The following is a 21,640-nucleotide window of genomic DNA, read 5'->3' as shown; positions in this document are numbered from 1 at the left end:
CATTTGGGTGTTGGGAGCCAACTCTTAACTGCGGGACGATCTCTTCAGCCTCTAGGTCCTTTTGTTTTATTTTCCAAGTCAGAGTTTCTCTGTGTAGCCCTGGTTGTCCAGGAACTTGCTCTGTAGACCAGGCTGGCCTCGAACTTGGAGATCCACCTGCCTCTGCCTGCTGAGTGCTGAGATCAAAGGCTACCGCCACACTGCCTGGCCTTTTCTTCTTAGACAGCACCTCATGTATCCCAGGTTGGTCTGAATTTGGCATGAAGCTGAGGATGGCTTCGAACTCCTGAACTAGTAATCCAGCACTACTTTTAAGTGCTGGGATTATGGGCAAGCCTGGTGAGGTCATGTTTATGCCTGGGTGCTGGGGATGGGAGTCAGGACTTCGTACGTTCAAGGCAAAAGCTCTCTACCAACTAGGCCACACCCCAGCCCTCAGACTAGACTCTTTCTGCTTAAATATGAAAATCAACTGCTGTGTTTTTAGAGTCCTTTGCTAGATCGCCACACGAGCTAGAGGGAGAGAACCAACTCAGAGAGATCCAAGTGGTTTCTAAGTCACCCTCGGTTGCCAGGAGCCTCATTAGAGCGTATGACCTGAGAGCCCTGAGCATGCGCAGAACCCCTCTCTGGGTGATGCTGTCGGCTTGAACTTATTGTTGGACAAGGGAACAGTTGCTAGGGAAATGTTACCTCCAGTACAGAATTTGCTGGAGATGGAATCCAAGGTGTGGGCCGTGGAGGGCTCCAGGAGGTTTCAGTGCACGCAAAAGGGGCAGCCATTGCTGTTTAATTCTTTCTAGCTCAACCACTGAAGCTCTTCTGTTCTGCCTCAGCCTGGCCATGCCAAATATCTGGGCATTTCCTCTATGGCTGTAGAACAATAAAGGATCTTTGATCCTTCCTCTGAGTGTTTTTGTTTCACTTCTGGTCCACGGGAAGGATGGCACCTCCCCTCCCCGCCCCGCCCCAGGCCATTGCTCTCCTGCAGCCTGTTTTCCAGAGGATCTCAAGCCCCATAGCAATCGGGCTAATGACATCCTGAGGCAGAAGGCAGTGTGTGTGGGGGATGCTGTCCCCTGCACTCCCCCACCTCCTTCAAACAGAAGAAAGAACCTAGGCTGAGTCTGGGCTAGCCCGGGGCCTCTGTTTCTCTGAGAACTAGGGACGAATTGCTACCTAAATTCTGTGGATTCGTCTGGTAAGTTCACTCTGTCATCCAAGATCAGCCTCTCTTAACCCCAGGATCTTAACTCCCACCTCTTTGGACCGTGCTTTTCAGGCGCCCTGACTTTCCTCATTTCTGGGAGGGCAGAGCGTGACAGAGAAGGAGAGGAGGTGGACAGAACCTGGGTGCCGCCCCCCCATCCCCCCGCCCCCCGCCCCGCTCCTGAGCGGCGGAGACTGCGATCCTCAATCCTACCACACGGGGGCGCCAGAACAAGTGCGGACGCGGGCGAGGCAGCGCAAGGTGGTTCTCGTCCGTGTGAGTGCGCCCACGGGTGTCTTTGTGTGTCTGTGTTTCTGTACATACGTGTGCGAGCCAAGGGGTGTCTGGGTGGGATGTATTCAGGGCAACAAACCTGACGTACTCCCCTGAAACAGGTACTTCAAGTGTCTTTTCTTTTCACGAGGATGCTTAATGTTACTGTGTGCGTGTGGATGGGGAGGCAGGCGACTTGTGTGTATTGTCGCGTGCGCACAGTGCTGGCTGTGAGTCCCCAAAACTGCGTGTTGATTTTTGAAGTCACGTCTTATGAGGGTTTTTTTTCCCCCAGCTCTTTCTCCCACTACCCTGAAAAAAGGAATAGGGGCTGTCAGCACAAATTGCTGACACCCCGGGCACATCCTCAGCAGTAAGTCCAGGTGACTGTGCTAAGTGAAGTGTGACATTGTGTTTGTTAAGTAGGTGTGTCTCAGAGTCGGAGTGTAACTCGGTAAGAGCGGGTCGTGCCGTGTGACAGGTGGATTTTGGAGGGGGTTGGAACAAGATTATGAAAGCATACAATTTCTCTTGTTGTGAATATCACAGTCATGTGTGTGAGTGTAAATGTGTGTGTGTATTTGTGTGTGTGCACACACGAATGTATGTGGTATGTTTCTCTAAGTCTCTCAATCAGCTGTCTCTCTGTGTCTCTCCCATCTCTGTCTCTTTTTTCTATTTGCTTGGTGACTCATCTTTGCGGCAATGGCCTCCCCCCGGCTTGCTGGGTCTCCCCTCCCCCACTCAGGAGTGCGTGTGTGAGGAGGGGGGTGTCTAATGGAATGGGACCTTGGGACTAAAAATCAGAGTGAGAATCCCCCCTACCCACCATGTATCAGTCAGAACCCTCTGCTGGCCCCCTTCCTGACCCTATTTCCAAGTTCCTTTCCAGACTTCTTCATCTTTGAGTTGGCCTGGGGAGTAAGAAGGATGGATTCTGAGTCTGACCATTTCTGAGGGTCTTTAACACTTTTCTGGTTTTGTTTTTAGTTCACAGTAGGGACCCCTGTCTCCTTATACAGTGCCCCTCTCATTGCCTAGTTCCACCCCTCCCCATGGCTGACGGGATAAATGGCTGCAGAGGTGAGTCACCGGTTGGGGGAGGGGGAGCAGAGAAAGGGGGGGTTGGGTGAGCTGCAGTGGTTGGGGGTGGTGTGACGAAGCCCCTGCTCTCTCTCTCTCCCCCAGACCTCCTAAATCCCTTCCTGTAGCCCTCACCCCTGGCTTTCCAAGCCTTCAGCTCTGCTGAGCTTCCCCTTTACTCCTGAACCGCAAGAGAGATGCAGATTCCAAGGCCAAGGTAGACAGAGCCACATACACAAGTCAGAGCAAACATCGGTGGCTCCTCCAGGGCCTCACCTTAGCTCTGCCTTTCCTTCCCACATCATCTTTTTTTTTTCCTTGCTATCTTCCTCCTTTCCCCAACCTTAGGAACTGGCCCCTTGTCTTGATTTTTTCCTGAGCAGAAGCAGCAATATGAAGAAGTGATTGATGGAGGTGGGGGTGGTTAGCGCGTAGCTCAGTTGGTAGAGCATTTGTCTAGCACACATGAAGCCCTGAGTTCAGTCCCCAACACCGCATGATGTGGGCACTGTGGAGCGCATCTGTAATTCTAGCGCTTAGGAGGGGGAGAGGGTCTGGTCAGATGTTCAAGGTCCTCTTCAGTCAGTTATAGAGCAAGTTGGAGGCCAGTCTGGGCTACTTCTCAAAAGCAACAAAACAAATTAAAGACAAAGGGAGAAGCTATGAAGGGTGTGGGTCATCCCTGGGAGACGGGGTGTGAGGATTGAGATGAACAAGGCATGGGGGATGGGGGGAGAGACAGAGTCCCAAGACCAGGAAGGCAGGAGGGGTCCAGACCTATGCAATGAAATCACCAAACCTGTTGCCTTTGGGATCTGGTTTCCTTCTACCTTGCCCACCTCCACCCTCTGATGACCAAGAGTCTTGAGATATAAGTTTTTGAGCAGTTCCTTGACTTTCCAAAAAGAAAAAAAAAAAAAAAAAAAAAAAAAAAAAGGATTGGGACCTGTGATAGAGAAATAGGGAATGCTCCCCTAAAACCAGAGATGAGGATGTGGGGGCTACAGACAAGTGGCTTCAACTGTGAGACGTATAGCCCCAAGAGTGGGACAAGAAATATTTAAATACAAAGAAGTTCACATAGGCATGGACACACACCAATAGGCAGTAAAGGAGCCCCAGTAATGCATAAACACACACACACACACCCCACAAAGCTGGGCACCAGATCTAGGTGCATACAAAGTCCCCAAACCGCACAGACGTGCCTACAACCCCCAGAGATTAGAATTTCACCAATGTGCCAACAGTCACACAAGTGGCAAATGGTAAGAGAAGCCCCTCCCCCCATTTAAACTGGAGCCATATCCAACCAGTCTCAAACAGATTCGCTTGCTTCTCCCTGTTCTTTCTCCTTTTCTTCTCTGCTTTGGGTCCTTTTAATCTCTGTCCAGAGAAACATGCGCGCGCGCGCGCGCGCACACACACACACACACACACACACACACACACACGCACAGGTACTTGCAGCACAAGGGAACTGCATGTGTGCAGAGGCACACAGGTATTTGGTTTCTTTAGGTGTCTGTCTTTCTTCCCTAGACCTCAAACTTAGAGCCGTATGCCCATGAGCCAGCCCCTTTGTGGAGCTCTCTCCCCCCTCCCCCCTCATCCTTTCTCTCTCCAAAGCTTTCCCCTCCCCCCTCTCCAAACCATCAGCTTTCTGATTCACCCTCCATAAGGCGGATAAAGTGACCCTCATCCTCAGCCCACTGCTCCAGGGAACCAGGCTGAGAAGATGAAGAGAGATGGGGAGAAAAGAGGGAAGGAGGAGGAGGTTCTAGTCACAGGTTCTGGATACTTGTGTGTCGTGTGTGTGTGTGTGTGTGTGTGTGTGTGTGTGTGTGTGTGTGTGTGTGAGGGGGGATGTCAGATATTGCTGTGATGGTGTTGGTGGGGGTGTGTCTTTAGGCCCCCTCCCTCCTTTCTTTGGAATATCTACTGTCACCTTGGTTCTCAAATTTATTTCTCTCTCTGTCCTTTAGCCTGTTCCTTCAATCTGCTTCAGGTTCTTTTCCTTCTCTCTCCCTGCCCCCGTCTCTTCTCTTTCCTCTTCACCCCACCTTTTCTCCGCAGAGCTGATGGGGTTTCTTCTGGGAAAGTCAAGCCACTGATGAAGGGAGAAGCCACTGCTGGTTATAGAGAGAAAGCACGTGAGTGAGTGTGTGTGTGTGTGCCCGCGCGCGCCCCCCTGCGCGTGCACGAGCTAGGGGCTTAAAATGAGGGTCACTAACAGGCTGGTATGAGGGGGCTGGCTCTGAAGGAGGCTCTGAGACCCCCTAGATGTCCTCCCCATTCTGGTTTCCAAAGTGTCAGGGTGCGAGGGGCTTTGCGTGTGCTTACAAGCACCCCTGTGTCCGCAGTTCTTGTGTGTCTGGTGTGTGTCATTGTCACCCCCCCTTCCCTGCCCGCGCCCCCGCACTGCTCTCCGCCTGCACCGCAGCCCCCTCCAGCCTTCCTCCCTCCCCTTCATTCCTGCAGTAGCAGCTCCCGGGGCCACCTTTCCCTCTCCTCTACCCCCTCCCCATTTCCGTCCTCCCATCCCACCCCCGCCCACGTCTGGTCTCCCTTCACCGGACTCGGCTGGCTGATAGATTCTCTGCGCAATCTCTGCGTCATCGCCCCCCACTCCCGGAACCTCTAGCTGTCCAAGCCCCCAGCCCCAACCCCTCTGGGCAGGAGATACGGTCGAAGGGTCTGATGGCTGAGAGGGTCCATCTCTGACGTTGCAGCGCACCCCTCCCTCCAGTCGCGTTCAGACCTCCCCTTTAAGCGGTAGAGAGAAATGGAGTTGAGTCACCCTCTCCACCTGCTCAACCCCCTCCCCACCTGGTCTGCTCTCGCCCTCCAAATGTCCTTGGGTGGGGGCTGTGGGGAAGAGGGAAATAAGCTGAAGGGTGTGGGAGAGTTGGATTTAAAGGAGGCACAACTACAGCAGAGTCCGCTGGCCAGAAGGACAGACACACCTTTTTTCCCCACCCCCTTCAGACACGAGCTGGTTTGAACAGACATGACCCAGAGGCACACATATCGTCAGTCTTTCCCTTGTCTCTTTCAACTAGGACCCTTTCCAAGGTGATTAGCCAAACCGCAAGATCCACCCATCTTCGCTGACCCTGGGCGGGCGTCCTGCACCGCAGATCCACCCCCTCCTCTCAGGTTCAAGTCGTCCTTGGGCGTGCTCCCTAGAGACCATACTGTGGCGGTGTAGGGAGCCAGGCAACTTCCCCCGGCTTTCAAACCCTTACCGTCCCCCCATCCAGTACTGATCTTTTACTGGCGCCCAATTAGATACTGGCGGTGCCCTCTTCCTATTCTGCTCAGCAACGCGAGTTCCGCGCAGCAAGAGCTTTGTAACCCACCCTCCCGCCTTCTGGCTCCTCTGTACCCACCCTTCCATTCATTTTTCCATTCATTCATTCATCCTTTTCTCCTCGTTCCTCCTTCATTCATTCATAGCCCCCTGCCCCGCCCGCCTCGACATTTCATTCATTCATTCATTCATTCATTTCCCGGAGCTTGGCTAGCGCACGCCCCTCTAGCCGAGGGACCTACTGCGCAGGTGCAGGCCGGGAGCGACGCTTATCCTCCAATCATAGGACTTCCACAGTCCACCGGGCACCCGCCCGCTTCCCCATGAATGAACATTGACGTCAATGGGGCGGGGCCAGACCACGTGACCCTGCGCGCTCCCCTTTATAAGGCAGCGGTGGCGCGGGCGCTGTCCAGCGTGCTGAAGCCGGAGCGAGAGCGCTGTTGCTGACCCAGCTGAGCCCAGCTCCTAGGACGCCAGCCCTCGACCATCGCTCATACTCCAGCCACGGAACGGAGCCAAGGCAGACCGGTCCCGATTTCCCCCCTGCCCCGATCCTCCTCTCCACCTCCCGCCGTCGTGACACCGGCTGGTAAATACTCCGCTGTCCATCCCTCCAACCCTCTTCACTCGTGGGCGTGAAGGGAGGATTTTCTTTCCTTATGGGGTATTAGCGGTGTGCCCCCGGGAAGGGTCTTTGGTAAACGGGGAGTCTCTGCTTTTCTGTCGCTGATGAAGTCGCCCACGCACCATCCGGGGAGTCCTGTGGGGAGGGAACAGATCCCCCCCTCCCACTTATCATTGCTGCTTAGTACGCGGGCGCTGGCTGAGAGATGACTTAGGGAAGGGGGCGACAGGAGGCACTGGGTACCCAGAACGAGGATTTCGAGCATTCTCTGTCCATTTGCACGACCCCAGAGATCACCACAGCTTTCTCGTTCTCTGCTAAACGTTTCTCCTCGGGTAAGGTTAGAGAAATGAGGGAAACCCCGGATTTCCTGCTTAAAGGTGGGGGGAGGGAATGCAGAAATAGAAATGGGGAAATTCTTATAGAAATTATCTATTTCTTTGGTTTCTTCTATTTTTCAGTCTCTGGTCATGAAAACCTTCACGTTGCCTGCACCCGTCCTCTTCTGCTTCCTTCTACTGATCCAGGGCTTGGGAGCAGCGCCCCCCGGGCGCTCCGATGCTTATCCTCCTCCTCTCGGCGCTGAACATAATGGGCAGGTAGCTGAGGACGCAGTGTCCCGGCCAAAGGATGACAGCGTCCCAGAGGTCCGAGCTGCTCGGAATTCCGAGCCTCAGGACCAGGGAGAGCTCTTCCAGGGCGTGGATCCCCGGGCGCTGGCCGCGGTACTGTTGCAGGCACTGGACCGTCCGGTCTCGCCTCCGGCTGTCCCGGGAGGTTCCCAGCAGGGAACACCCGAAGAAGCAGCAGAAGCTCTGCTGACCGAGTCCGTGCGCAGTCAGACCCATAGCCTCCCGGCACCAGAAATCCAAGCGCCCGCTGTGGCCCCCCCTCGCCCTCAGACTCAGGACAACGATCCCGAGGCAGATGACCGCTCAGAAGAGCTGGAGGCACTAGCATCCTTGCTCCAAGAACTTCGAGATTTCAGTCCGAGCAACGCTAAGCGCCAGCAAGAGACGGCGGCAGCAGAGACTGAAACCCGCACGCACACGCTGACCCGGGTCAATCTGGAGAGCCCCGGGCCAGAGCGCGTATGGCGCGCTTCCTGGGGAGAGTTCCAGGCGCGCGTCCCGGAGCGCGCTCCTCTGTCGCCCCCTGTCCCTTCTCAATTCCAGGCTCGAATGTCCGAAAGCGCTCCCCTTCCCGAAACCCATCAGTTCGGTGAAGGAGTGTCCTCCCCTAAAACACATCTTGGCGAGACTTTGACACCCCTATCCAAGGCGTACCAAAGTCTAAGTGCCCCCTTTCCCAAGGTGCGCCGGCTTGAGGGCTCATTCCTGGGCGGCTCCGAGGCAGGAGAGCGCCTGCTTCAGCAAGGGTTAGCTCAGGTAGAAGCAGGGAGGAGACAGGCGGAGGCCACCCGGCAGGCCGCAGCGCAAGAAGAGCGGCTGGCCGATCTCGCCTCCGACCTGCTGCTCCAGTATCTGCTGCAGGGCGGCGCCCGGCAGCGCGATCTCGGGGGTCGCGGGCTGCAGGAGACGCAGCAAGAGCGGGAGAACGAGAGGGAGGAGGAGGCGGAGCAGGAGAGACGCGGTGGTGGGGAGGACGAGGTGGGGGAAGAGGATGAGGAGGCGGCGGAGGCGGAGGCAGAGGCAGAGGAGGCGGAGAGGGCGCGGCAGAACGCGCTCCTGTTCGCCGAGGAGGAGGACGGGGAAGCCGGAGCTGAGGACAAGCGCTCCCAGGAGGAGGCGCCAGGCCATCGGCGGAAGGATGCTGAGGGGGCAGAGGAGGGCGGGGAGGAGGATGACGACGACGAGGAGATGGATCCGCAGACGATCGATAGTCTCATTGAACTGTCCACCAAACTCCACCTGCCAGCAGACGATGTGGTCAGCATCATCGAGGAGGTGGAGGAGAAACGGAAGCGGAAGAAGAACGCCCCTCCAGAGCCTGTGCCGCCCCCCAGGGCTGCCCCAGCCCCGACCCATGTCCGCTCCCCGCAGCCTCCACCTCCCGCCCCGGCCCGGGATGAGTTGCCGGACTGGAACGAAGTGCTCCCACCCTGGGATCGGGAGGAGGATGAGGTGTTTCCCCCGGGGCCCTATCACCCCTTCCCAAACTACATTCGGCCGCGGACACTGCAGCCGCCCGCATCCTCCCGCCGCCGTCACTTCCATCACGCGTTGCCACCTGCGCGCCACCATCCCGATCTGGAGGCCCAGGCCAGGCGCGCGCAGGAGGAAGCAGACGCGGAGGAGCGCCGGCTGCAGGAGCAGGAGGAGCTGGAGAATTACATTGAGCACGTGCTGCTGCACCGCCCGTGACTCGCCCCTGCGCGCCCGCTCCCAGCTGCGCGCGCCGCCACGCCCCCCCTCCGTGTCGCTCCTTCGCCCTCTCGGTGTTTGCATGCGCCCCGGCTCCGCCCCTTGGCTGCCGCCCGGCCCCGCCCCACAAGGCCCCGCCCCGGGTTCTGTCCAAACCAGGCCTGTCAGACGTCTTTGGGGTCTGACCCCGGGGCCAGCCCAGGCGGGTGTGTGGTTTGTGCGAGTCCCCTTACATCCCCACTTCCTCCAGGGGCCTCGTCCCCATCTAGTTTCTCTAGCGACTTCCCAGTCCCAAACGGGGAAAAGCTGTTCTATTTAATCGTGTGAAGTGTCTGTCTCTCAGCCTTGGGGCCTCCGGAGCCTTCCCTCTTCCTTCTCCAAATTGCTGTGAACTTACCCACTTCTTGCCCTTCTGTTGTAAATACCCCTCACGGAGGAAATAGTTTTGCTAAGAAATAAAAGTGACTATTTTATTAGGACTTTGTTTTCCGTTATTCACCCGTCCCCTTGGACCTGTCTGGTCCTCTCCAAGGGGCGGTGAGGGAATTGCCAGTCATCACAGCCCCCCTAGTTTCTGACCAAAGCCAGACTGGGTGGGAGAAAGGCGTGAGTCTGAACCTGGAAAGGGAATATTCTAGTAATGCCCATTACGGAGCACAACTTTGGTGCCAGTGAGACGGTCCAGTGAGTGGGTAAAGGCACACGTTGCCAAGCAAGACATGAGTGTAATATCAGGGTTCGTTCCACATGACAGGAGCGGACTGACTACTGCAAGTTCTCTTTATGATGCGTCATATCCACCTTGGTAGGCTCACCCGCCCACAAAACAAATAAATGCAATAAAAACCCAAACAAAATACAACCCCTACTTTTTCCACTTCCACCTTGTGGCCAGAAATCGAGTCACTGTTCCCAGTCTTTGACCCAGGAAAGAATGGAGTCCAATAAGAGCCAGTTGTTGGGAGTGAGAACATGGCTTGGGGGAGGGGCAGGAAGACAAAACAAACAGGAAAAGAGCTAATTAGCTGGGATAAGCAAGCTTCTAAGACTCAAAGGAAAAATGGCACCATACAAATTCTACTTGGGAATCTGGGAGGCCTGTCTACCCCGAGTCATCCAGCCTTCCGTTCAAATTCTCTGGATTCTCAGAAACTTGGGGAGAAGGGGCTAGCCCCCACATACTTTGCTTTTAGCCATTTCTTCTCAATTAACTCCCTCCCCTCAAAAAACTGAATGAGGCAAAAAGCTACTCTCCACGTGAACTTCTCAGAAGAAAGCCTAGGATGACAGGACTTGTCCTTTCTGGGTTATGTGTAGTTAGTTACAAGCAGTGCGTAAAAATCTTTGGGGGCAGGGCCACTAGACAGAGCAAAAGATGCTCATTTAAACTCCCAATTCCAGAAAAGCAGTAGACACTTTCCCCCATCCAGAATAATTTTATCATAGTGCACTTAGTGACTTATCCGTTGGGGCTGTGGCTCAGTGATGTTTTCCTGGAGTGCAAGAGGCCCTTGGTACCACAAAATACAAAACTGACTGCCACAGCTGGGCATGTGGCTCAGTTGGGCCAGTGCTCTCCCAGCATGCACGAAGCCTTTCATCAATCAGGGTGTGGTGTCCCATACCTGTAAACTCAGCATCTCTGCAAGTAGAGGCAGGAAGATCAGAAAATTCACGTTTATTCTCCCATCCATTTTGAGTTTAACGTCAGGCTAGACCACATGAGACCTTGACCCAAAATGTAAAGAAATTTCAAATTCATCTGTTGGGTTGGGATGTGGCTGGCACATGCTTATATCCCAGCATCCTGAAGTCAGGGATAGCAGTAATGTCCCCGAGTCCCAGGTCACTCAGAGCTATGCAGCAAAACCCTGTCTCAAGAAGCAAGGCCAAACAACAGAGGGCTGATAGCTCATTTGGTAGTGCCAGCCTCAAATGCACAAGGGTATGTGTCTGATTATCCTAGCATATAAAACAAATAAAACAACAAAACTTGTTGTCTATCTGACATTGAGCTGGGCGTCTTCCATTTTTAGCCTTTCTATGCAAGTACAATAATCCAGCTCCCAGGAAGACAGTTCCCAGGAAGCTGCCCTTGACCTCAGGGTGGACGTCCATCTTCTCCAAAGAAGCCAGAGGCAAGCCAAGTCCAGAAACACTTTTTCCTTTTATTTCAGAAGAAAGGAAGTAAAGGCAGCCACTTGGCCCATCCCACCTGCTTGGCTCCTGTTGCACCCATGACGTGGGGTGGAGGAAGGGGGCAGGGTCAGTGTCCCAGAAAGTGGGCCCTTCCCCCAACCTTCCCTTCCCTCCAAGTAGCAAGGTTAGAAAAACATTAACTCTGTGACTCCTTCCCTGGCTCTGACTAGAGACTGGAGCCCAGGAGGAAGTGGGGGCTGGAGAGGAGAAAGCCCCTCCCAGGCAAAGAAGCTGCCCTGACTGGTTATGGGGAGGGTGGAGGTAGGTTTTGGGGGCAGAGGGGAGAAAAGAGCCCTGGACACCTTTTCCCTTTAACCTGACATATTTATATATTTACAGCAACACAGGACATGGGGGGGGGGCACGAAGGATGGGTGGGGTTAACATTGCTTCTTCAAAGGAAGGAAAATGAAAGCCTCCAAGCACCCCCATCCAGTCATATTTCCTCCCTTCTAGCTCCTAAAGCCTTCACTGGGAAAGGTAGAGAGGGTGGAGGGAGGGAAGATTTGGAGGGAGGGAATATTCGTATGACGGACCAGAGCCACAGCTCCTTCTAAAGTAGGTAAGGTGGTAGAGGAAAGGCAGCCGGGCCCCTCCAAGAGAAGGGATCTGAGGGAGAGGTGAGAAACAGTCCCCAAGTGCTGTCTCTTGGCTTGGCTTCCCCGGTTCCACTGGGCCCCCCTGCTGGCTGCTGGGGTTATGCCAGGCCCATCTCCTCCAGGACACTGCGCGGCGACTCATCCTCCTGAGACAGACGGGGTGACACAGACACCAGGAAGGGTAGACAGGGTGGGCGAGATGAAGGAATCAGTCAGGAGGAGCACGGACACACATGGGGGTGGGAGAAGAGAAGCTGATGTGAGCCCTGGAGGGTGATGGGGGGAGGAGGCTTACGGGCCTCATGACACCATTCCTGGTACCCACAGGGGCAAGGAGGGTAGAAGAGGCTAAGTTCAGCATCACCCAGAATCTAAAGCTAGGAACTGGGGGAGCAGGTGAGCAGTTTCAGAACCCATGAGTAAGAGGCATGAAGCTGGGGCAGGAAGGACAGGGGAACCCTGATTTCCAGGGGTAGGTAGTGTGGACGCTCAGCCTCTGCCTCTCAGCGTGGGTAAGGAAGGAAAGGTAGACTTCAGAGTGATTAGTCACTAATGTCTAGTAACCAGGGGACACACATGTGTCTGTCTGTGTGTATGTGTGTGTGACAGGGAATGATGGGAAGCTGGACCCGTGGGGTGACCCCGAGCTTCATTCTGCCATTCCTCCTCCTCCCTATAAGGCTGACCTCCCTTGTCGACCCCATCTCTCCCCCTCCTCAGAGCCAGCTCGAGCTGGGTTGTCACTGCAGAGTCCTGCCTGGTGACTCATCTCCCTGCACCAAAGCTCAGCAGTCACACCGCAGAGGGGACAAGCGGGATGGGGAGAGGGTGGGGATGCCAGGCAGTGGAGAGAGCTAACAGACGCCCTCAGGCAGCCCCACGTCCCACAGACGTTCATTCCTGAGCAAAAGGGGCGTGTGTACCTGGTGCATACATGTTAAAAGGGAGGATTGGGTGTGGCTGGACAGACAGACACAGATCTGTCACGTAAGCATAGAGACCCGAGTTCATGTCCCCAGCAACCCAGGAGAAGCCTGGGGTGGAGGTCTGGGTCTTTACTGCAAGTGCTTGTGGGGAGGAAGTTGGGACGGGTAGGTCCCTGAAGCCCAGTGGCCACCCAGCCTGGCTGAATGGATGCGCTCCAGGGTGAATGGGAGACTCTGGAAAAATAAAGTGGAGCGTGACTGAGGGAGATGCCCAATTTCAGCCGCTGGCCTCTACCCAACATGTACATACACAGACCCTTCATGCTACATACAGACATGCAAAGTAGGGATCAGGGCCCTAGCCTTCATGGGAGAGAGAGAGAGAGAGAGAGAGAGAGAGAGAGAGAGAGAAAGAGAGAGAGAGAGAGAGAGCAGTTTATGCAGACAGATACAGACACACAGATAGAGACACAGATACACAGAAGACAGACAGACAGACAGGCAGACAGATATAAACTGAGGAAGAAAAGGCTTATCTATTATGAACCGGTCTTCAACTCTCTAAACATCCCTTATCATCATGAAAATTAAGTCAAAGGAGACTAGGGCAGAGTAAGACAGACATCTTGGGTCTTGAGAAGGGCCAGAGCTTGGAATGAAAGAGGGGACAACTGTGGTGGGCCATTGGCCCACCCACCTCCTGTTCCATGGGTTCAGGACTCAGGACAAACTAGACAGCTGGGCGTGATGGGGGCCAGACGCCACAGGGAGGGGGGCCCACTCTTCGCCGGGCAGGGCGCCCAAGGGGCGGGGAATCCCCTTGGACACAGTAATCCTCCTCCTCCTCCTCACTGTCCCTGGCTCGTACCTCCTGCAGCAGGTCAGCCTGCTCAATGGCCTTGAGCACGCTCTTCTTGGAGGTGTCCTGGACGTCTCCACCCATCAGAAACTCATCCAGGATAAAGTAGGCTTTCTCAAAGTTGAAGATGATGTCTAGTTCGCACACCTGCGAGAAGGGGGAGAAGGCAGAGCTGAGCATCATGGCACATCCCAGCCCCGCATCCTTCACACCCCTAGTCAGAGTCTTGAGTACTCCATATTGGCCCTAAATCCCCTAGAGAGCTGAATCTGTCCTTGAACCAATCCTCCTGCCTCAGCCTCTCAGATGCTGGGATTATAAGCATTTACATGTGGTGCAGGGCTCTGGGCATGAAAGGCAAGCTCTCTAACCAAAGAAGCACATCCTCAGCCCCACAGTGAATTCCTTGGGTGAGTCTTTAGACCCTCCTGGGCCTCCATATTCAGTGCTTTGGCCTTTTCCCCCAGTCTGGCCTTGGTCCCAATCCTCCTGCCTCAGGCTCAGCACTGGGATTATAGGCCACCATGCCTACTTTCATTGCCTGTCTTCTGGATCAGAAGTTAGAAGTCTGTGGTTGCTGTTGTTTTCCTCTTAAAATATCCAATATAGTTTCTGCCGCACCCTGGGCTAGCCTCGAACCTGGGGAGGAGAACACCATGGTCTCTGCATTAGAAGACACAAGGTGACCTCTGTTGATATGCAATGTGTTGCACACAGCATGGAATGTCTCAGGGTCTCAGTTTCCCCATCCAGGAAAGGAGATGATGGCGTCAACTCTTCAGGTTGATGAAGAGCAAACCAGAGAACAGGTTTCTTATCTCAGTTTTTAAAGACAAAGCAGAAGGTTCATAGCATCCCTGAACTACCGAGTGAGTTTGAGGTCATCTTGGACAACTTAGTGAGACCCTGTCTCAAAATAAAAAGTAATAAAAACAAACAAAGAAATGGACAAACAAACAAACAAAAAAAAAAAACGGGCCAGGGAAACAGCTCAGTGGCCAAGTACAAAGTAACAATGTGAGGTCCGGGTACCATCTGTAGCATAAAATCAATTAGCTCAGGCTGGGCATGTACCTTAGTTGATTGGCTGAATGCTGGCCTGGCTGGTGTGAATGAGAAAGACCTCAGAGCAGCTCACTGAAAGGATGCAGAGACCCACAGCCAAACACTGGACAGAGGTCAGGACTCTTCTGGAAGAGTTGGGGGAAGAACTGAAGGCCCTGAAGGTAAAGGAACTCCACAGGAAGACCTCTGGGAGTTCCCAGACACTGAGCCACCAACCGAAGAGCGTCCATAGGCTGGACGGAGGCACGTACGTATGCAGCAGATGTGCAGCTCGGTCTCTGAGATGTGGGTCCCCTGATAACTGGAGCAGAGGCTCTCCCCTAAAGCTGTAGCCTGACTGTGGAATCTACTCCCCAGAATGGGAGGAGGGATGGGAGGAGGGATGGAAGGAGAGATGGGAGGAGAGATGGGAGGAGGGACGGGAGGAGGGACTCTGGGTCAGGGGCAGCTTTTGGGCTCTAAATAAATATATAAATAAATGAACAAGAAGAATGGCCCCCATAGGCTCGTTTATTTGAATGCTTAGTCACTGGGAGTGGAGGAACAAAGAAACAAAATGTCTGCTGGTTGACCTCCTTCGATAATTTTTTTTTTCAATATTAAAAAAATAATAATAAGGGCTGGAGAGGAGGGAGTGGACGGTCTGAAAGGATTAGGAGGATTCAGAGGTGTGGTCTTTTTGGAAGAGGCATGTTGCTGGGGCGGGACTTTGAGTCAGTCAGTCTTCTCTGTCTCTCAGTCCCACCCTCCTCTCTCCCTATCTACCTATTTATGGATCAGGGTGTAGCTCTCAGCTACTGTCTAGGTCCTGCCTACATCCCCCGGTGTCCCCCCATGATGACACTAGATTCTAAAACTATGAAGCAACCCCCCAGTTAAACGCTTTCTCTTACAACAGTCGCCTGGTCTTGGTGCTTTTCACAGCTGTAGAGCAGTGACTGAGACACTTGCTTAAAAATGCGTCAGTCCCCAGCACCATTGCAACTGGGTGTGGTGGCCACACCTGTGACCGCACAGCTTGGGAGGCAGAGGCAAGAGGTGGAGAGGCACAAGGTCATTCTCAGCTGCACAGTGAGCTGGAGACCAGCTTAGGATGCACAAGTGCTACATTGTCTTTAAAACAACAAACAAAATGGAACTGGGAGGTGGTGATGCACTTTTAATCCCAGCACTCGGGATGCAGAGGCAGGGGGATCACTGTGAGTTTGAGGCCAGCCTGGTCTACAGAGTGTGTTCCAGAGCAGCCAGGGCTACACAGAGTAACTCTTGTCTTGAAAAAACAGACCAAAAGGGAACAGAAAGGACAGTTGGGATATAGTCTATGGCAGAGAGGAGATCGAGGACAGGAGCATGGCCTTGTGTTTAATCACCAGCACCAACAAAACAAATTAATTTTAAGCAGAACCCGATTGGGCGTTGTACACCATCAACAGCGCTAAATATGACGAAGACCTATTCTGTACCGAAAGTCTGTCAAACCCAGGCCACACGCCAGAGAAATTAATTCTGAATCTCTGGAAAGTCAGGGCTCTGGGTTATCGCCTTTAAAAAAAAAATCTTTTGGATTTCTCCATCTATTTTTTTATGTGCATGAGTGTTTTGCCTGCATGTATGTGTGTGTCATGTGCTTGCCTCTTCTACCAGAGGAGTTGGGTCTCCAGGACCCATGTAGAAAAAGCTAGATATGTTGGTGCTTATTTATAATCCCAGTACGGGGAGGAGGAGACGTGAAAACCCGGGGGGCTGAATCAAGGAGTTCCAGGCCAGCGCTAGGCCCTGCCTCAACTAACAGAAGGCAGTAAAACAAATAAAACATCTCACAAAACAAACACGAAAAAACCAAGGTGGGAGCTGGAGGGACAGCTCAGGAGGTACTGTCCTTGAGGGTCTGAGTCCAATTCCATACACCTAGGTGGGGGGGCTCACAAGTACCTGTTACTCCAGCCCCAGGCAAGCCTATACCTTCTTCCCTCTTAACCTCTGCAGGCACCCGCACTCACCTAGACAGACACATGCACATAGGCATCAAAAATAAATAAAACGAGCCTTTGACTCTCGCCTTTGATCCTATCACTCAGAAGGGCCCAGCCTGTTCTACATAGCAAGTTCTAGGCCAGCCAGAGCTACACAGCGAGAGCCTCAACAGTAACTTATTTATTTTTCTCTTATGTGCACTGGTGTCTTGTCTGTATAATATGTCAGTGTGAGGAGTTGGATCTCCTGGAACTGGAGTTACAGGCAGTTGTGAGCTGCCTTGTGGGGGTCCCGGGAATTGAACCTGGGTCCTTGTCCTCTGGCGCAAAAAGCAGTTTGAGCTCTTAACCACTGAGCCATCTCTATGACCCCATAATGAGACTCAAAGAAAGAAAAAATGAAGGGGGGGGGGGAGAACGGGGAGGGGAGGGAAGGGAAGGAAGGGAAGAAGGGAGGAAACTCCACCAAGAAGTGGAAGGCACCTGAAGACCAATACATGAGTTTGTCCTCTGGCTAAACTCAATGCCAGTTTTCCTCCACTCCCTGCCATTCTATCTCACGCCAGAGCTCTACTGACTGAGGCGTACCCCAAGCTGATTAAGGGCCATAGCTAATAGGCTTAGAGCTTACGAGGGAAGATTAATTACAGTTCCCGTGCCCTGACACCACCTTCCCACTGAGAGCTGCAGGGCGATGGAATCGCTTGGCAATGGGAACGGGGCTCGTGGGGAGACTCACGCTGCCGAAGTACTTGTCCAAGAGCTCTACGTATCGGTGGATCAGCTCCAGGGTGATTAGCTCGTTGTCTTGGCCTTCGATGGCGCAGCAGAAATAGAGACTGGCGTATCTGATGAGGGAGCCGGTGAGACACAGTTAGGTCCTGCCATCGGGACCCTGGAACTCCGGGTTCAACCTGCCCACACCAACACTGTGGTCCCAGAAGGCACAAAGACACCCTTTCCATGAGCACAAGGTGCGTTTCCTCTCCTTTCTGCTCTCTGACCCACTTGGTTAGCCTCAGTATAAACCTGAGCCACTTTACAGGCTCAGAACTCAAGGAACCAGAAGGGGCATGTTCGGGAACGTGGGTGTGGAGCTCAGTGTGGCAGATGAGACTGGGAGGGTCATACTTTGTGCGCAGGTGAATCTTCAGGCTGTATGCAAGAGGCCACGTCAGAAAACTGAGCAGGAAACAATAATGTCTTCCTTTTTTATTTTTGAGACATGGTCTCACTGTACAACCTTAGTAGTTGGCCTGGAGCTTGTTACATTGTAGATCAGGCTAGTTGGACTGAAAAACACTAGAGATCTACTAGCTTTTTTCTCTTGGATTTTAACTTCCTTCCTTCCTTCCTTCCTTCCTTCCTTCCTTCCTTCCGAGTGACCAGTACGGGCCTCAGATTCACTATGTAGCCAAAGGTGACCTCCAGCTTCTGGGCCTCCTCCCTCCATTTCCCCAGTGCTGCTGGGATGACAGGCATGTGCCTCCACACCTGGTTTATGCGGTGCTGGGGATCGAACCCATGGCCTTGTGCAGGTGAGGCAAGGACTCTAAGGACAGAAGGCCATCCCCAACCGGAACACCAGTTTCAAAGTGAGCTAGGGAAGTGAAGGCATTCATGACCGACCAGTAAATACCTCTGCTCCTCACCCTCTCTGACTTCAGATTTATTTCTTAGCCATTTTGACCCACGGTAAACTCCAGAGCAATCCATGCGCATCTAAGAACAAATGGAAGGAGTGTCACCTCTTATAGACAACTTTGAGGTCCCTCCACTCCAGGAAGCTGCACATTTTGGGCTTTCGAGCCAGAACGACCTGCATGAGCTCTCGGACCATTTTCTTCCTCTCCTTGTCTGAGGTGGCCAGGTACCATTTTTGTAGCCGGAGTTTTCCCTGCCGGCTGAAGAGTAGCATGAATCGCATCTGCAAGGGAGGAAGGAGAAGAGATGAGGGGCAGAGAAGGGGGTTGGAGCCTCTTTTCTTACTTACGCACACAGCCCCAGACCCCCACACTGTTCATCGATACCTTCTTCAAAACTCCTGACCTAGCTGTCAGCGATGGGCACCCCCACAAGAAGGAGTGCTTTTCCCTCAGGAAAGCCAAAGATTCCACGCCTGTGATCTGGGTTCAAATACTGGCTCCTCCTAGCTTGAGCCCAGTCTCAGGCAAATTTACACTGGGCCAGCGAGATAACTAAATCAGTTAAGGTGCTTGGTACAAAGTCCAATGGCCTGAACTCAATACCTGTGGCCCACGTAACAGGAGAACCAGCTCCCACGAGCTGCATTCTCCACATATTCATGGTGTTACGAGCACCCACCCACACACATATGATAAAATAAACATAAAAACACTTTATCACACACACACGTGTGTGTGTGTGTGTGTGTGTGTGTGTGTGTAGGTCAGAGAACAACTTTGGGAGCTGGTTCTCTGCTTTGACTGTGTGAGCTCCAGAGATCAAACTCAGATACTTAGGCTTGGCAACAGGTGCCTTTACCCACTGAGCTGTCTGACAGGCTTTGAAAAATATGAAGTAGTCTTTGGACCCCAGTTTCTTTATTCGAAAGATAGAAATAATGCTTTCTTATGGGGGGGTCTTTTAAGATTTGTTAGCATTATTAAAGATTTATGTCACGTGTATGATATTGATGTGTACATGTATGTGCAACATATGCATGTTTATTGAATCCCTTAGAACTGGAGTTATAGATGGTTGTGAGCTGCCATGTGGGTGATGGGAGGGTCCTCTGCAAGAGCAACTCGAGCTCTTAACTACTGAGCCAGGAGTGCAGGTGCCCATGGAGTCGGGAGGCATCAGATCTACTGGGTCCAAAGTTACAGAAAATTGTGAGCTGTCTGCCATGGGTGCTGGGAACTGAACTTCGGTCTTCTGGAAGAGTGGTCAGTGCTCTTAATGGCTGAACCATCTCTCTACCCCTTTCCCGTAAGGAATTCTTAAGAGTTAATTTATGAGGGTGCCCGGCACACAGTAGGACCTGTAACATGCTAGGTGCTGCTATTTTCTCCTGACCTTGTTTTCCATGGGGGAAAATGCCTAGCCTAATGATAAACTGATGTCAACAGTTCTGTGTATGTGCTAGACCCCGTGTCTCGCAGATGATGGGTGGCTACCCCACCCTGCAATAAGCCTTCAGATGACCCTGACTCAATATGGCCTCTCGTGACAGTCCCATGCTGGTTGATAGTCTTCTCTGTATATTGTACCGACATCAAACTGCACTTGGCACAGGGATATTCGGATCTTGCCCTCCATCTTCCTCTGCCGTCCACATATTTAGTTCTGAGTACTGGCTTTTTTTATTCCCAGTTCTTAAAAGTGCTGTTTTATATTATTTTACATGTATGTGTGGGGCACCCAGGTGCCACTACCCACACTCTGAGGCCAGAGGACAACTCCGTGGAGTCGGGTCCCTCCTTCCACCACATGGGTTCCTAGGAGGGATCTCAGTCATCAGCTACTTGTACAAGGCCAGCCATCTCTCTCTGGCCCTCTTTTCTCTCTTTCTCTTTTGAGACAATGTTTCATGTAGCACAGGCTGACCCCAATTCCCTAGAGAGCCAAGGCTGCCCTTGGTTTTCTGATCCTCCCTGGTTCTATTTCCTGAGCGCCAAGTTACAGGTGTGCACTCTAAGGCCTGACCTTTCCTCCGAGACGTCAGGTGACTGATCCCTCAGTCCCTCAGACAGGGCCCAGTCACCCACGAGGGCTGTCCTAGGAATGTCTCTGGAATAAACAGCAAGCAGAGTCCCCATTGCTTCGCGCATGGATCTAGTTTTTTGGGTTTTTTTTTTTTTTTTTTTTTTTTTTTTTTTTTTTCCCCCCAGTTGCAAAGATTCCCGATTCCATATCCTGAACTCAATTCCCAGCAAACGGCCCGGGTTGGGATAGCTGTTGTGTGTGCGCCACATTTCCAGTTTAGCAGGTTAAGTTAACAGAAACAAACACCCCAGAAACTAGGAAGTGCTGTTGGTGAGGTGATAAGGAAGGTGAGGAACTGGGGGAGCAGCTAAGAAAAGGAGGTGACAACTACAGCAGGAAGACGGAAGGCCTGGGTTCCGGAAAAGAAAATGCACTGGAGAGGGTGGGGAGCTGCGATTGCTAAAGTCGGGGAGTCTTCCAGAGCCTAGCTAGGTCCCCCGACTGCAAACCCTAGAGCCCACCTGAGCCAGAACTCCGAGCCAGTTCTATCAAGGAGCCGAGACAGGAGGTTTACTCCAGAGACCCGGAAACTGCACCCTCCCACACCGAGCTCTCCATGGGCCCTGCTCCACTGTGGGCCTCATGGGAAGGGGATTGGGCGACCTGCAACCATCCCGAGTGACCCCGACGCCCCAACCTCGTGTCTTCCCTGCGGCAGTGACTGGGAGGATCTCTAGAACCGAACCCAGAATCCCGAGCGTTCCTCCAGGCTCGGGACAGTCCCGCCACCATTCAGCCCTAGTCCCCTCTCTTCCAACCAACAAGACTCCTCCCCGCCCCTGTCCCTAGTGCCATTTCCAGCTTCCGAGGTCAGGTCTCCCTAGCAGCTCTGGGAAGTGGGTCCTTTGCAGACCACAGGGAAGGCAGGGCGACTCCCACAAAGGGCAGCCCCCCTCCGGACCCCCGCAGGTACAGCCCACGCCCCTCGGGTTCCCGTCCCCTCCCTCTCCTCAAAGCCTACCATCCTGCAGCCTCCGGCCCGGTACGTCCCTCTCCGGCCACCGTAGAAGCCACCTCCACTCCCAGTCCGATTCTTTTCTTTTCCCTCCCTCTCCGCTTGAAGCCCCGCCCCTAGGCCGCGCCGGCTCCATACGCGGTCGCACTGCGCAGGTGCCAACACTGCAGCGCCCCCCCCATCTCATCCGGCGCGCGGGCGGGGCTGGAGGCGGAGAAGCGGAAACCATGGCAACCAGGTCCTTGACTTCAGCTTTGCAAAAAGCCCGGTCGTCATGGTAACAAGGCTGTCTTGGTGGGTTGATTGGAGGATGGGAAGGGAGGGAGTCGAGGACAATGAGGACCTCGAGCTTTGGAGCATTTGGGAGGCGGGGGGGGGGGGGGGGGGGTGGGTAGGAAAGGCGGGAAAAAGGTGAGAGGTGGAGGCACGATCTTCAGAGTTTATGAAGAAGTTGGGAGGAATGATGTGGAAAACATCAGTCAAAGGGTGGTGATGGGCAGGATG

General features: G+C 53.4%; 2 protein-coding genes across 2 annotated transcripts; one reads left to right on the top strand and one right to left on the bottom strand.

Annotated features, from left to right (window-relative positions):
• Window positions 1–6,977: 6,977 nt before the first annotated feature.
• VGF (VGF nerve growth factor inducible) lies at window positions 6,978–8,831 on the top strand (the record flags this gene model as incomplete). The annotated part of the gene is made up of 1 exon (XM_080940945.1): window positions 6,978–8,831. The coding sequence occupies one exon, from the start codon at window positions 6,978–6,980 to the stop codon at window positions 8,829–8,831; it is 1,854 nt and encodes a 617-aa protein (XP_080797071.1).
• A 2,150-nt stretch (window positions 8,832–10,981) lies between these two features.
• AP1S1 (adaptor related protein complex 1 subunit sigma 1) lies at window positions 10,982–21,212 on the bottom strand. Its single transcript, XM_080940783.1, has 5 exons — window positions 21,143–21,212; window positions 18,201–18,379; window positions 17,192–17,300; window positions 13,424–13,561; window positions 10,982–11,775 (listed from the first exon to the last, which is right to left on the bottom strand). The coding sequence occupies exons 1-5, from the start codon at window positions 21,143–21,145 to the stop codon at window positions 11,728–11,730; spliced, it is 477 nt and encodes a 158-aa protein (XP_080796909.1). The 5' UTR covers window positions 21,146–21,212; the 3' UTR covers window positions 10,982–11,727.
• Window positions 21,213–21,640: the final 428 nt, after the last annotated feature.

Source organism: Micromys minutus (assembly GCF_963924665.1).
Source record: "Micromys minutus genome assembly, chromosome: 29".
Taxonomy (NCBI): Eukaryota; Metazoa; Chordata; class Mammalia; order Rodentia; family Muridae; genus Micromys; species Micromys minutus.
This window is presented reverse-complemented; position numbering and strand designations above follow the sequence as displayed.